Raw genomic sequence first — 17,226 nt, 5'->3', positions numbered from 1 at the left:
GGATAAACTTCCGCTTAAATCTCACTTTCTGTTAGAATTAAGCAAAAACTGAATGGGGTAATTTACGGTTGCTTTAATGCTATACACGGCGGTTGGCGATAGCAGACTCGTGGCATGTCCACGTACTATATAATTGGACAAGTCTTATCCTCTATTATCCTGCCATATGTCCTATAGGGAGACCTTTCTCAACCGTCACAACATTTCTCACTGCTGAAGCTGTCGCTTTCCGTTTGTAGGATGGTTTTCCTGATGTGCAAACAGCCCTAAACGTTCATTTTAGACATAATGTAGAAATCTATCTATAGTGTACTGTTGACTAGGTTCGAGCAATGAATGCGGAAAAACAGGAGTTTGCAAAATTCGACGGATTTGGGATTTGACTAGATTTTTGATCGGAAATTGTATGTGGGAAAAGGTGACTCCTTTCTTGGACGTGCAACACTGGACGCATGAGCGTCCGAAAAATATGCCGAATTGTTTAAAATGAACTTTAATTTAATTTAACTTTAATCTGTTAATAAAGCTATAACAATACGTTACCTTCCTTGTACGCTTAGCTTTTTCTATGATGATCTTATGTGATGCGGGACCCCTTGTGCTTCTACAGGTCAGAAGAACACGCACATTGTTGTGCTTGTATTTTTTCTTTTTGTTAAGAAGCAAAATAGCTGTGATTAGTGTCCGTATTTTTATGAGAACTATTACCCAAGAAGATTAACGAAACATGGGTGTGCTTTTCGGAGTCGATTAACGACTATTACGAAGCTAATTGTTCCATATTAAATTTTCCGTTTTGCGATGGGTGCGCTCCGCTATATCCAGCATATGTACCTACGCATTGCTGAACTAATCCTACCAATAAAAACGTAATTGCCAACCTTAGCTGAACAATAATCAGTGCCCCATTAATGGATTGGAGACCTTAGGAAGCGCAGCTTTCTTTATAAAACTTACGCGTCGGATACCTTTTGCGCGTTGGCAGCGCGAACGGGTATTTATCAACGGAATGACACGACGAAACTTATTAGCTAACGACGACTACAATACAAAACCTAACAACGCCCATTTGTTTCGAATAACTGGGCTGCCATTTGGAAGGGGGATGAGTAGTTTTCGATGAGAGACTAAACATTCTCGCGAAATTAGCCGGGTCGCAGGAATGTTTAGGATGAGCTGTAACAAACGCAGATGCTAGTTCGAAAAGTCTCTCGGCGATTCCGTATGCATGGCTGGAAATTTGCAGATAGGACTTCAGTAACTAAATGAATGGAGAAGATCGAACATGACAAGGGCACGGCATTTGGACACAGTTTCATAAGAATCGACCCGTCAGGACTACCAAGCAAACGATCTTACGATGGATTTACTTTTCTATTTAGAGCGAGGCGAGTTATTAATAAGTCTACACAGGTGCATATAGACGTGCTTTCAAACCAGGAGTGGATCGTGTGAAGATGATAGGTGCGCTACTTCCTCTTAGGGCCTCTGTGCGCACCTGATGTTACGAACGCATGCGTACCACTGTGCCAAACAAATAGACGCCTACGTTTTGGCATCATTTTAATGGGAGGGCCTCATCGTGTCTCTAGATATGCCTTTTTCGATAACGTACTCTTGAAGGATCACAAGGGGGCGTCCGGTCGCTCTTTCTAGAGGGAAGCAACATTTACTTGGCTTCTGAATTCGGCTGACTAAACATCAACCATGGCAAATTTTCATTCCGCCGTACGGCTATGAGGCGTCCGCTTACCCAAACCGAAAAAGCCTGTTGTCGCCGTCCAGAGTCTGTGCTGTTGTAGCATATCATCCGTGTGTTATTTGATGGCTTGAACATACAACAAAGCCTAATACATACCCACGGGTACGCTGATGAACGAACCTTGAATTATAGGCCGTTCAATAGAAACACCTAAATGTTTTCATCCGTCTGCCAACAGACTGGTAGAAAGAAACCTAGCATAGTGTGTACACACGTGCGGTTCAGGACGTTCATGCCCTGTTGTATACACACAGCTATAATGATAATAAGCTATTTCTATTCGTGTATAAATGTTTATGGTTGGGACGCATTCTGTAACGATATTTTTCACTGAAAAAAAGTATCGGAAAAAAAAAAAAAAAAAAAAAATAGCTATCCACCGGTTGTTCGAGTCTTGTCGTAACGTTGCCTGCGATCTCATATTTGCATCTTTTTCTTTTCATCGTCATTTTCGCCAACGATTCTTTAACGCTTCGTAGCTTTACCACAGCATTATAGTAACAGTTTTATTATGGAGATAGATGCATTGTACGTTTTTCGGTAATAAGCGGACGCAAGCAAGACGTGGGTTAGCGAAGGTCAAACGCTTAACTTTTTCTTTAAATTTTGATCTCTCTTGGAACGATAATGATTATCATTTTTTTTTTTGGCACATTGGATTGAAACAGACCGAAAAAAGTGTTCGAAGCTCTCTGTTGTGATTCAGTATAATAGGGTGATAATACTAACAATAAGCATGTTTATTTTTAATCAGTTAACTTCACCGTTTTTTATATGCATATCGTGCACTGGCCGTTTCTGTACAATTATTTTTATTAGTTGATCGAACATTTTTACATGCTTGCGTTTATTTGTTCATAGATATATATCCGTGTTGTTCTCTTCATCTAGATATAGAAAGTTTTGCGCGTTCTGATACATTGTACATGCTCATACATCTGATGTGTGTATGAATCCCTTGTTGTACAATTGTTCATTCCCATGCTATCTAGAGTACGTGTTAGTATGATAGCAAAAGTTGAATTGGATAATGCGACAAAACTCAAAAAGTAGCTGAAGCCTGAACGTCTAAACGTTACGAAGCCTCGGAGCAGCTCAGAATGCGTGCGGAGACAATATTGTAATGTACGGACGGGTTGACTGATTAACAGAAAGGGTAGTCCAATTTAGGTGGTTGCGGTAGCGGTTGTAGGTGTCTTTTTTTTGCTGTATCCTACGTGTTGTTGTCCGCTAGACCTTGTGGTTGTTATCCTGCTCGGCGATGTCCTGTAGGACGGTGACTGTTCGCGGCTTTTTTCTTCTCCTGAATAAGGCACTGGCACTGAGCCGATACGTAGAAATAACGAGTATAAGTACACGTTCATTGCCAGTCCGACCGCAAGAAATGAGGATGTGTCAAAGAAGTGAAAAATCATGTTTTATTAGACAGGGTTTTATATAAATCGTATTTAGGGAACGTCCCTCTTGCGCTCTTTCGTTATCCCATACCATCCTGTACGTCAAAAGTTTTGTCATCCGGCCTAAACTGCGTAGCTTGGCAACTAGAAAGTAGTATCTATAAGAGTAGTAAAGGGTACCGTACTTGACGACCTCCGGAAGAGGTGAATTTGCATGCTAAGTGTATCGCTTACACAGGCTTTTTCCTTAGTGATTAGGGAACCTAATTTAACTTAACCTGGTTGCAAACATCGAGTATCGAAATGTTCTCCGCCGTTTATAGCTTATGCGGATCGACACTGTTACGTAGAGTTCGCGATTCAGCGTCCAAAAGTTGTACACGTGCTAACCGCAAGTAAGCTCAATATTGTCATTACTAAAATAACCATCGATGTAGGGTAAAACAAATCCCAGAAACGATAGTAGCAACGTCGGTAGCTCGCAGCCGCTAGAAGACATTTCGTTTTGTCGTAAACAGTAATTTTTAAGTGCAACTCCCGTTAAATAAAGCAATGTGAAAATCGAGATGCTTTTTCTAGGTAACCACTATTGGCAGTTACCTGCGGAGCAGTCCTAGTTGGCGTCCGGGCGAGCAACGAGGCTTCGTGGCCCCTCGTTGCTGATTCTGCTTGAAAGAGTGTGATGAGGTCCCTGTGATATCTAGGGGCGCAACATGCGCCACATCGGGCGGGGGCGCAGGCAGAGACGGCGTGCTACCATCGGCAGCAAGGTCATGGTGACCACCCTCCGTTCCACCAAAACGCCCTCGCACGCACCGCTAACTTGTCACACAGCAGGCTACGAACAACACAATGATAAACATAATGCTGCCAACCGTCACAGAAGTCTCCACTACGCCTGTAAGTGGTCGTGCAAATCCATTCGTCACAGAACGATCCCATCGCTTCATCATTATGTCTAAATGTATATATATATATATATATATATATATATATATATATATAGATATATAGGAAGTGCTAGTATTGAAATAGGCAGTATTTCATGAAGGCCATGAAACACTTCTTCACGCTAACGTGTTCTGTGACATGATAAAAACAACTTGATCGGAAAGACAACGAACTTCATCTTTCATTTCAGTGCAATTAATTGTGAGCTTCGGGCTTTTGCAAAGGGTTAAAACCTTTTAAAAGTTACGCACGCCAAACGGAAAGTATGTAACTTAGATATACTCCTCTGTATGTATGTATGTATGTATGTACTAACCATTAGTGAGCAGCTTCGATGGCGGGGAAATTGCTTTGATAATAACCCTAGCTGGTTCAGACCTGCCTTTTTCATTCCGGGCAAATATTAGCACTATACATTCGGTGGCTTCCGGTAAACCGCGTACCTCAAAGGCGGCGTCGCGATCAGATGACGCATTGAAAAGAAGTACGCCGGAATCTGCGTGGCGAACCTGTCGATGTATTAAGTGCACAACAGACATCATTTAAAAAGAAATACTTTTTACAGCAAGGTATAAATTTAATCTAATGCTGGTTATTCTTTTATCATCTCAACCCAATTAAACTTATGCTGCTATGAACCCAACGGGCCAGGTCATCGGAAGCTGGACTCCCCAAAAACTCTCTTCTACTATATTTCTAGTGAATTCTACTATAGTTTTCTTTATTCTACTATATATTACGTTGCCAAACCAGAATAGTATAAATACACAATGCGAAGGCATCATCCCTCATGGTGGCTTTAAGCGCAATTAGTTTAGCTATCCATTCACCTGCAAAAAATTATCCCTCAAGAGAAAAAAATACCCGGGCAGTTTTTTCCTGTGTACATGTCATATAGGGCTATCCAACCTGAACTAAATAAGTGCTTCGAATTAGCATTAGCTAGCCGTTAAGCATTGTTTTAGACGCTAAGATTAATCTGGTGATTTTCACCTTCACAGTCTGGAACTACCTAATTACATATGCACTTTTAACTTACATACTATCCATGATTTAGCAACTAGAAAAAATGAAGCGTTCAAAGTATTCTCTTTATAAACTTAACTACATTGAACATTATGACGGGCTGCAGAAGCCCTCCACTTAAACTTGCCTCCACTTGGTAGATCTCTGCAATGTGTTCCCTCGACGAAGTATCGCACTCAAGGAAAAACCAACTTTGGGCCTGATTGACAACCTGGCACTCTTCTAATGCCGGAGGAACGCCTGAAGTAGACGAATGTAAAATTCTATATACGCTTATTGTTTATCGCTATGAACTAACCTATGGTTATCACTACACGAAAGAAATATGGTTCCTGCGCAGGGCATTTTACCCGATTGTTATTGAACTTAATATCCCTACAAAAGAGAAGAGATAAAATATACGTCCCAAAAATACGTTCTACTTGACACTTCTAACTAGCTATCGCGGCAGTGGGAAAACATGCGTCAGCGAAGCCCAGTATCTGCAATGCTGCTAGGCCCAACCTCAATCATCGATCGTGTGCTACCTTAATTTCGATTTGGTTTGCGTTCAGCTGAAGTGAGCCGTTAAATTTATTCTGCATCACCTTCTCACACAAGCAAGTGCCTGTTTTAAAAAATTGTGTTGTATATTTGCTTACTGTTTGTATTGGATAAAAAACAGGCCGAGTGAAAGAACAATTTTTTTCACCCCTTCTAATTTTAGCCAACCTGAGTACGAAGCTGTTACTTCCTCCTATTGGCCTGTTGTCGTCTTCAGTTCTTCTCATTTGAATCTCCGAAACTATGGCACAAAATTAGATGACTGTCGTTCACCATACGAAAACCGCTTACCTCAAAGCAGGCCATCCCTATAAAATTAGTGTTCGGTATTTTATACATGTGGTGTATAATGCCATCATCCGAACCTAATGGCAGCGGCTCGACGTTGTGCTTGTTAGGATTTCTTATGAGAAAAAGTTCACATCGGTGCAGTTACAGGAACGAGAGGATATGTCTATGCTACAGGTCGTGGTCGCAACGTTACCAGTAGTAAAAGAATAAAGATATGAGTTGTCATAAACCGCGTAAGAGCATACGTTTGTGTTTTTCCGACCATGATCATTATCTCGCCGACCACCGAATGTTTCCTGAAGTGGTTTCGCGACAAAAATACCAGATTATTTCTTCTCTATATGAGCTTGGTAGAGTTTTATCTAGCAAACAATAGAGCGGTTCCACGTGTTATTCTATTTCCATAAGTAGAACATTTATTTAGTTGGCCAAACCGAACGTGTACGGCTATATAAAAGTCAGACGTTAGTTGTCGAGTGTGCAACTCACGTCGTGTCGCAGAAAAAACGCCGAAAACCCTATCAAGTGTCTATATATATATATATATAGGGGCGTTTCGTGCTGTTAAACCCCACTACCATACCACTAGTTCCCTGTTGTAACCAGAAAAAAGGAAATTTGCGGCTGTCTCTGATGCGCTGAGGGTACAGAGGACAGGAGTGAAAGCCAAAAATAAACGTACTTGTAGGCATTAGAATCACAGAAACCATAAAAATGAGAGCAGTGTCCCTTCGTCTGCAACGGTTCTTACACGACCAGCGTCTTTGCACGGGTCTAGTGGTAACGGAACTTTGTTAATTCGCTATTGAGCAGAAACTTCGAATTCGTGCTCACCATCTTCCAACAGAGTTGTACATTTCAACAGTATCTGTAACCATCATGTCGGTGGATATCTTTCCGTTAGTTTGCCTGTGTTAAAGGCCAACCGTTGACTGATCGATCTGCACTCCGCATAAGCGTCTAGATCATCGTAAACGATGGTTGGTCGTCGCTGAACGAGGTGAACAGAGCTTGTCGCCACTGGGGAATCAACCAATGTGTCAACGGTAACTAGACAGCGAACGAAGCCAAGTGAACGTTGGCTGAATACTCTGATAGAGATTAAAAATATGCTTTGTAAGAATGGCATGTATGCGTATGTAGGTATATGCAAACAATATAGTTTTGGGACTTTCGAAAATGCGACACGAAGGTATACAACAGAGCAGTAATCTCGGAAATATGCTGCACGAAGGTAGCTCGCAGATCTGCAAAAGTTCGAATAGCAATTTCTCGGAGCTAGAAAGATAGAAGAAGAAAACTTCCGATCCCAAATGATATTAGTTGGAGCAGCTTTTGACGCTCCCGTTGGGGAACCTTTCATTTCACTTTTGTCAAGTCAGCCATCGTATGGTAGCTGATAATATTTGAAGCACATAATGTTCATATATGCGCGCAAACTTTCAAACTTTTCCATAATAGTTGATAGAGAGTGTAAGATTTGTAAAGATTAGCATTGAAATCGATAGTTATTTCTAGCTAAAGATCCACGCATACTTCGCTAGTCAGCCAACTATGCCAATATCCCAGTTGAATACAATAGAAGTAATAAGCTAGCAATATATGCGCGCGTATAGTGAGGTAATTGTTAACGTTCCATTATCTTGGTATCGATATCGCACTTTTGCTGCTACCGCAACCAGCCGAGATAGGAAACCTCCTTATCACGATCGCTGTCAAGATCTACGACTACCCCATGTCTGTGAAATACGTGCTTACAGATAAAAGTGCATAGTATGTTGAAAACGTTAGGCGAAGAACAAGTTGTTTACAGCGGTCACGATGGCTCGTCGCGAGCGGAACAGAAAATCCCTCACAGGTTAGGTTTCAAAAAAAAGAAGCTGTTTTCAATAACGATTTTTACAAAACATCACAAAAGCAAAACATTCTTAACTCCTTCTGCTCAACTGTATAGACAGTAGTGCAGACTATATTTTTGGTACCTATCGATAAATTTGGAAATGTTTTTCGGCCGCATCTAGCCGATAAAGCCTTTCCGCTGAATCTTCCTTTGAAGAGAAATTACAAATGCACGAACGAGGGCTGTGCCCCGTGCCTTTACAAACTATGAATACTCAAGCGTCGAATGGACGAGAAGGCAACTCATAGTAACGATAGGAATCATAGAAGAAATGACAGGCATAATGTTTGCTTCCTAAAACGCATTTTACATATCGAATTATAGTAGATTAAAAAAATATTGAAATACATTTCTGTGTTGTTAGTTTTATAATCAGATTTTACTAACGCGTGTTGTTGCAAGTTCAACACGGTAACAGTTGTCTTCGATAGGACAAGGTGGCTTATCTCGAATCTTGCAGGCCCCAGAGAACCGGTGTAGTATTCGTTTGGTGGAGATATCTGTGTTAAAGGTGTGTATACGGTGTTAGGTACAATTGTTGTCGAAATGGTGTAGTGATGACATGTTCGCCTACTTAATTATCCGACATAAAAGTTACATCGGATCAATTGTCTCTCTCTCTTTTGTTTTTAGTTCCACACTGCGTTGCTTGCACTTTCATGCAGTCCGTCATTACTAACGTATATCCATTAGCCTCGTAATGGAGTCCAGGACCCCCCTGGCGTCATTGCGATGCGTTTCGAAGAAGTAGCAGAATCAAAGATTTACATATGCTCGTTTTGTTAGCTGGTCATCGTTTTCTACGCGAACGTATCGACTACTCTGAGACTCTATGCGGCTTTCAGAGAATAGCGGCAACAAGAGCGTTCGCTGCCGCGCTATGGTGCTCGCAGTGTCAGGTAGTATTTCCCTCTCGAATTTCTATTGTTGACAGCAGAACGTTCTACTCGCACCTGTGACGCTCGCCGTTGCATCGTCGTGGAGGATCGTTGTAATAGGACCTGGGACAGGCGTTAACCAGCGTCTTGTCCTGCTATACTAAAAAGGTATTGTCTCCAACCAGAAGCCACACTATGTTTCAATAGAACAAAGTAAATGTGCGGTGACAGGACACAGCGCCGTACGATCGCCGTCGGTTTCGACACAATGCCAGAACGTTGGTTCCCTCTGACGTAAGTCTTCATGTAACGCTGCCCTACCCCCCGGTCTGTCTCCGTCTTTGGTCCGGACTGTATGTGTCCATTTTACTGCGTTGACAGCGGCTCGGTCCATTGGTGTGAGTCAGCCGCTTTGGGAACGATGTAAAGGCAGCGGCGTGTGCGTGGTTAGAATGATGGCTATAGATGTCTCACTGTAGTAGCAAGCCGAACTACATCTCATAACGTTAACGCTAAATTGACAGACGACGCGCTTTTTCGCGAACACGAAACAAGACACCTCATCGCCCTTGTGCCTTTACGCCATCATATATATATATATATATATATATATGTGCGTGTGTGTGCGTATGTATGTTTGTGTGTGTGTGTGTGTGTCTGGGTGTGTGTGTGCATGAAGCTTTGTATCAAACAGACGGGTGGTAACCTGAAGGTCCTAGAATACGTCTGGTCGAATGATGAGGATCCGATACGAGACGAAAAAAAAAAAAAAGAGAATACATGGTACTGGTAACGCGGAGCCGACTTGCTCGTAATAGACAACTATGACAGCGCCAACAACGGGCCACAGAAGTAATAAAGGCGTAGCGTTAGGTATCCTTACAGGGAACGGGGGTGATGAGAAAAATCCTGATAGATCGACGTTAGCCTATTGTTGCACAAGCTGCAATTCCTACCGCCAGGTGGTCAGGATCTGCTAGGAATCGATAAGGGCGTACACATTACGACTAGTGCAATTGCACTGGATCTTGCATGACGAAGTCTATACGGACGAACGATCAGCGAGGTATATGTTTGATCGAACTTATGGCTTAGCCTTTCCCACTACCCTCTTAACTAGGTGTCGCATCAATTTTTATATACTACGGATGTGATTAGCTAAAAAAAAAGTTACTATATGTTTAAAACCTTTAACACTTGTAGCCGCGAGCTAAACTTTAAATGAAGATTATTGCTCAATTAAAAAAGCCACACTTGAATGTCAAATGACTTTTATATAAAAGTACCTATCTGTACTTTTGCTAAAACTCTATTATTCCTGGAAATTTTAACAATCAATCGTGTTTATATATAGAGAATCTAATTTATGAAAGCTTCTAATAATTTCCAAGTCAAGCGTTAATGAACGAAATTTCGACACTGGTGGGATTATTATTTACAAATGCCAAAGGAGTTTTTTTTTGCGCCTATATCCATGTTTGTCCCCCTACCAACCGGTAGGTAGTATTTGGCGACTGAACCATATTTGTGCATAAAAGCTTAATACTGAATTCTTGTAAGTGTCCACCTACGAGGGAACAACACATTGGCTTACAACCACTTTGTATCCCTCAAATCGGATTCTTAGCTGAAAGCAAGAGGCACCATTAAATGAACCATAACAAATACATATGGTTGTTTGAAAACAAACTAAATAACATGCTGCTTACCACAGACCCAAACCGATTGATAAGAGTCAGAGCGCCGAATCCCGTCGGAGTTCCGTATTCCACGATTCTCAAGGCTGGACCCAGGCGATTACTAATATTGTTATCGTTTTTAATTAGGGCCTAGATTGAAGCGTGTTCTCGTTGTGCATAAATCACGCCTCTTACCACTATATATGTGGGATCAATAAAACATACTAAACGCTTGAACGTTTTCGGTACTATAAAGTAGTCTGCAGAATCTATACGCATACCGCGGTTTAAGTTCTTATACGGCATGCGTTATTTCGGCTCACCTAGCGTTATGTCAACTCTGTGCCTACAACACTATGTTCAAATACGACATGCTCCCATTAGAGAATTAAAAATGGCCGAAGCAGGCAACCTACTAGATGCAGTTCGTGGCTCCATACCGTATGGTTGTACGTGGAAGACGCAGGGTCTGGCTCTGTCAGACCGGTTCAACGCATTCGATGCCCAACACTCAAGGTCCGCTTCCTCAGAAATCGACGATGGCGTATAGAACAGAACAGATGTTGATTCGTTCATTGCTTTATGGTCGCGAAGAGTGCGGCGTTCGCTGCAAGAAGAATTTTCAGGAAGTTTAAGTTCTACAAGTGGTGGCGACAAAAGTCAGTATCGTCCTTTAGCTCTGTGTGAGCCCGTCGTTGCATAAGTTGGGAGCGGAAACTCCCATACATTAGGCCACAGTTTTGAACCATGTGTTGTTCTGCAACAGTTATAAGGCTAGCATAACTTAATTGTCTAATTAAGATCGAGTACGTAGCCAAAGAAGTTAATTAGTTCCTCGTAAATGTAAACTAATGCTTAGGAAACAAGCATATTATTTATTCAAGTGTTGAAAGCATCGTTTTCATACAGACATTAGAAGCTTGCGCGGTGAGAAACTTGGCGTTACCACCGCTACAACTCACGAAAAAAAATAGTCGACACACCTATATTAAATGTAAAACGTAACACAAACGAGTTCGCAGCTTTTCGAGCTTACATAGACTTCATTTCAACATAGTTCAATTCATTTGGTTCTATGGACAAAGCAGCGTCAGCTTTTCAATGGCTTAGGATGACTAGTTATAGTTAACACGGCCTCACTACAGCAATTATATATCTATCTAGTCCAAAATGCCGGTTTTTCTGAAACTGCAACTTTCGAAACTTACTGAAACGGCCATTTGAGAGCTTCCGTATTAGTTCGCAAGCACTCATGACCTTCTACACCTGAAAGGCTCCCTGAACCAACCCGGGGAATTGCGCATATATTTGGCCTAATGCACTTTTAAGGACCAAGCTAAAACCCTTCCGTATCTATGATTTCTTTCTATTTCTCAAACTTCTAGATTTGTCCACAATTCCACTGGACGATTATTGTAACATAGACGCTCGTCTATAGGACAATAGCTGGTGTTCGTCTTCTTAAAAGCCTGATGCAATGGGCCACTTTATTCATTGCTAGACGCACCTTCTACAAAGTCTGACTTCACACCCCTAAACTATATACATTATCTTACATACACGTAACGCTCTAATGTTTAGTTGATGTTATTACTGCCTCGACATCACATGACGTATTCACGCGTCGTGTGACGTGAATACGTCATGTGGCACTCAGTCACGAAACGTGTCAGACACGTTTCGTGACTGAGTGCACAAACGAGTTCAGTGTAGAGGCCGAGTGCGCGCAGAGAGAAATACGTATTCTCGATGTGTATGTGACTGAATATTATCTTTGTATCTACGTGTCGACCGTGGTACCGGCCGGAAAAACAGGTCTTATCTCCCACCTACTGGTACCGTATTAGACAGAGAAATCCGTCCATGTTGTACCGGAACTGTACAGATCCAGTCATACCGCCGCCAACGTTGGTAGAATAGTTAAGTGCGCAAACATCGTCGTGATGACGACCCATGCACACTTCATCGTTGACACAAACTCGTCATTCAAATGCTATTTACACGGTAGGTAAATATGCTCGACTAGGATAAAGGCGACAGGCGGTGTTTGGGCCCACAAATCGTCTGCCATATCGTACCGAATAGCATAATCCGTGACTACACCTCGCTGACGAATTGGCTTTGCACTGCTACCGAGATCGTCGCTGAGGCTCCATATTTAGCCAGATGACTGACGACATGTCCTCTTTTGGTACTTCGGTGGCCTGTTCAATTGCTAAATCTGTAGAGTATGTACAAGATAGATATTTAAGCAATCCGAGCTAATCATTCTATCTGAGCATAAATGTTGGCGAAGCGCTGAGGGTAAGGACCGTCTATAGATAGGCGTATATTTACATCAGAGAGCTTAATTCAAGCTTAATTTAAACTGCCAGGCCAGGAATCTCTGAAACTTCTCGCCTGCCCTATATTACTTCAACTTTTTATGTCCTCTTTTTAAGCCGCTAAACATTACTTCAGGCAGATCTTATCTGGGTTTTCTCCAACAGACCTATCGAACAAAATGGTGATAGCATGTCATGAGAATGGTTTGTCGGCAATTGAATTTGAATCTGCGATGGTGCCATGTTCATGGTTTGTGTAGCACCATATTCAGAGATGCCCATTGGCCACCCAGACCACGTCGGCCCCCCGTTCTTAGTCGAATTCATAATGAAATTGGCCACTATTCATTCTGTATACTGACCTCTGTATCTTAAAAATGCTAGAATGAGTAAACAGAAAATTTAACATCTAGTCTTAGCTGAATTGAACGATTCATTCTGTTCGTGCTAAAGGTGATACATGCAGAACGAAGTATGACGCGAGCTTTTTCTGCTCTTTTCGCTTTGGCCTTCTTAAGGCTAAATCCAACGAAACAGCAGCAGGGGCAGCAACAGCAAGTTTTCGATCGATTTGCTAGGCCAATAGTTTGTTGTATTGGAAATGTTTCCTTTTAAACTAATAAACTATATATCGAAAAATCAGACAGACACGATCACATTCATGAAATCTACCAAATCACAGGACTCTGTTCTGGCTGACAGCCATCGTGCTGTGGGTGTCGTTGACAGATTTATGCCCCGACTGTAGAGGGCGAACTGCTAGATGAGTAAATGGTCTCCGAATCGTCTGCTCTGTCCCTCTAATCTGTTTCATGCATTTACGATGGTATCCCCGAATAGCAAAATTATTTTAGAAAGTACCGTTTCATTACTGCACTATTTAGCATTTATGAATATTAAAAAAATTCAAAATATCCCAAAAAACCCCTAGGCCAGGTACAAATTATATCATCTAATTAGCGTCACCGAAAGCTGATTATACGGCATAAATCCGACAAAAACAACAGGGGGCGAAATAACTCAGGAATGCTTTTGAAAACTTTTTGGGTACCCTTGTTTGGTAATCTGAGAAAACATGTCTATACGGATAGCTCTGTTAGTCGATAACGAAACCTGAATAGCAATCAGTGGCGATCCGAAAGATTATATGATAATATAATATAGTTCGATTATAGTACGTATTTTCTTTATGCCGTGTTCTATTAAAACGAAACGATAAAATAAAGATTAGTTAAGCAAGTGGGAGATGCCGATATGTGTACAGCCGGCCACCTGGCAGGCAAGCAAAAGTTAAACACGCAAGATCACCTAGGCCTCCGAAGCCCTCAGCAGCCACAAACGACAACTGAAAAAAAAAAGAAAACCGTATTTCTACGATAATCTTTATACATTGCTCGCTTTAAGTGTTTGCCCATTTTCTCGAATCACTGCTTTATCATCTTTTCCCGCTTGCCACTATATAAAGTGTCTGACTATTATTCGTGGCATTTGTTGTGATGATTCTGCTAGCTTAGGTACGTTTGTCAGGGGTATTCGGTTAGCGAGTGTTCACTCTGAGCTAAACTATTATAGATCAGACTCAAGTACAGTTTCAGCATGTTAAAGGGGAGGCATGCAACGGTAGAGGGCACAGTATGCAGGAACACAGCAAGAAGTTGCCTCCTGCAATATATAATGTATTAACGTGTACGGGACTAACAAGTGTACCGTTCTCGTAAGTTCATCTGGAATGCACCGAGATACATTATGTAAAAGTTAGCTTGAGCTATTATTTTGAATTGAGCGGATTGTGGCCGTTGTGATATTAGAAGGTGGTTTATGAGATCGCTATTTGGATTTGCACGAGTGCACGTGCACGTCGCTATCAGAGATGATAGCTATAAAACATGCTTTATTTGTCGAGTGTACAACTGAATTAGTGAACTTTTTAGTGTCCGAGCACTTTTAATTAAATTAGCGCGCTTTCAGGTGGGTGAAACGTCTAAACTGTACAACAGTAGCTTTGATAAGACAATTCATTTCTATAAACGAACCATACATCTGGAATCCTTATGATCTAATATCCAAAAATTTCTTTCCAAGATTTTCCTGATTTGTTATCCAAAAAAATCCAAAGATTTGGTTAGTTTTTTATTAGATATTAGTTCAAATCCAGTTGAGTATTGTCTCTGTTCACAGCAGCAAGAGGGAGCGTGATACCATTATATTTCACAGTTACACAAGGGTAGAGGCTCAATTTTTCAGAAGTACAAACATTGATTTTGAAAAAGCGTCGCATTTTAATGACAGTCACCAAAAATTCCCGTCATGGCGTCCTGCGGCAGTTCATAAGAACATTGATGTATAATTGTATAATACATGTGAAGGTTGCCAGCGTATTCGATGAGCTTTACATCACTTGGTAGCGATCCAGCATACGGATATATCCTAGGCAGGTAAGATTGACTTATATCATCGTCGACTCTAGCCTGGCACCATTTTAAGCTAGTATCATGAACACCTCGTTTCTAGTCTCCTCTATAAAAAGTGCTTCTCTGGTTATAATATGTATATAGTGGAAAAAGTGTGTACGCGCAGCTCTGTGCTATGCTTAGTTCGGACATGTATCGAATAGCTATACGCAGGTAAAATTGTCCACAGGGAAACTTCGTCATGCCGGACCAAGTAAATAACTTCTTTAGCTTCGTAAGTCGCCCAACTTATTTCAAAGACTATGCAAGCTATAGAACCTTGATCTGTAGTTTTTTTTTTTTACCTCGTTCGCAAGTCTTATCCCATTGACCGGGCTGACTATCAATTGCCGAAACAAAGTAAATTAGATACTCTTAATATAAGAGCTCTCCAAAGGTCAATCTATGGGGCTCGGCCCTGGAAGGAGCCAGCTTTTGGGAGAAACGGGTCAACAGATTTAAAATCGTCATATATATTCAGTTAACGCACCCGTTAGTAGCGTTGCGCACAAACCAGCTAAAGACGAGCCGATCACGTGGGTCCGCGTCCATTTGACAACGAATAATAAGCGGCGATTTTGTAGACGTAAATCGATAGTGTGCCTCGACGACCTCCGTTCGGCAGCGCGGTGGATCTATGGGTGGAGGGGCAAATGGAACCCATCGAAACGTAATTAGGTTGCTTTTTCTCTAGCATATTTTTTTTTTGGCAAGTGCATACGAAATGGAGGAAGAAGCCCTAGCATTGCGTTTTTATTATCATCAGTGATACTTTATGTGTTGAGTTTTACATCTGGTAGCGCCGGAACCCGTCACCTTCGGACCTAGAGCACAACGCGTCCCGAAATTACCAGACGTTATCTATACTAAGCTATCGCGGAAATGATTTCTAATACTAGCATTACGTATCTGATTGAGTCTCACACTGAATGCGTAGTTCGACGTCGTTGCTCCGCATACTGCCTAAGGAGTTCGAGACATCGCAGTTCAAGCGACCGTTGAGTTTAACTGCGGACACATTGCGAAGAGCGAGATAGGTGCCCTAGAAAAGCCAGAACAGATTGGGTCGCGTTAAAACTGACACATTATCGGACTGAATAGCCTTCGACAGCGCACGGCTCCAAGTAACAAGGTCATTGTAAATGCTGGACTGCAAATTCACACAAAACTCAATCAATTAGATCTCGAGTGACAAATCTAGAGCAAATTAGACATTATCAGTTTAGCTTTAAAGCCTTTCATTTCGGTCGCATGTGGGTCGATGGTGAGAAAAACCACAGTTCGTTTACACAGTGAGTCATAACAGCTTTACAAATCGCTCTCGATAATCTACGCGTTTGTTTACGAAAATCGCCAACGTTGCATCCCTAATGACAGCCTCCTTCGGTAGAAATCTACTGTTGATCTCTGCGCTCTGCTTTCTATAGCACCCACGTGTCGAGGCTGAAGCTCTCCACGTAGTCACGCAGAGACCACGAACTCCATCTATAATAAGATAAACGAATAGTCATGGTTGAGCTGCGTGATTTTTTTCTACGACAGCCAACCATCTGCTCAAGTCGCCCCTTTCTTAAGAAGTCTCGAACGACACAACCTGTCAAATAGCTGAAACCTAGCCCTGGGACACGTATCAGGCTGTTGCTATCCTTGCAACCTATGCACGCGACTGTGTCTAGTTAACGAGAGCTACCGTAGGCAGGGGCATCTGTCTGTATGTTTAAACATTGTTAACGAACCTGTGTGTGCCTAAATGCAGCCATTATGTGCACCAACTATCAAGTAAAGACTAACTTGAAGCACTAGTGGAACAATTATCGCTTCGAACGAATACTGTTCCTTCTAATAGGTTTTATCTTCGCTTGGCCGCATGTCCCGTTCCAATAAAATCGTGTGAGATCACTTACGGATTAGCGAATTTACTGTCCGCAACTGTCTATAAGGCCTATATCTAATATGGAGCTCTGTTCACATGTGCGTCAGGCAACGTTGAAATGTCGTCTTGAGGTAAAGCACCATAATGGTCTA

At 41.8% G+C, this 17,226-nt stretch overlaps 1 protein-coding gene across 1 annotated transcript in view; it reads right to left on the bottom strand.

The window, feature by feature from the left end:
• Positions 1–6: 6 nt before the first annotated feature.
• LOC111260992 (adhesion molecule nephrin) overlaps positions 7–17,226 on the bottom strand; it is a 60,269-nt gene continuing 43,049 nt past the window's right edge. Inside the window, exons 9-15 of the mRNA XM_086968542.1 lie at positions 16,126–16,243; positions 15,692–15,836; positions 10,868–11,034; positions 5,264–5,376; positions 4,427–4,619; positions 3,760–4,057; positions 7–3,083 (exon numbers count right to left, since the gene is read on the bottom strand). Of these exons, the coding sequence (XP_086824668.1) occupies positions 3,978–4,057; positions 4,427–4,619; positions 5,264–5,376; positions 10,868–11,034; positions 15,692–15,836; positions 16,126–16,243 (816 nt within the window). The 3' untranslated portion in view covers positions 7–3,083; positions 3,760–3,977. The remainder of the gene's footprint in view (positions 3,084–3,759; positions 4,058–4,426; positions 4,620–5,263; positions 5,377–10,867; positions 11,035–15,691; positions 15,837–16,125; positions 16,244–17,226) is intronic.

Source organism: Varroa jacobsoni, unplaced genomic scaffold, assembly GCF_002532875.2.
Source record: "Varroa jacobsoni isolate VJ856 unplaced genomic scaffold, vjacob_1.0 scaffold_56, whole genome shotgun sequence".
Lineage (NCBI taxonomy): Eukaryota > Metazoa > Arthropoda > Arachnida > Mesostigmata > Varroidae > Varroa > Varroa jacobsoni.
This window is presented reverse-complemented; position numbering and strand designations above follow the sequence as displayed.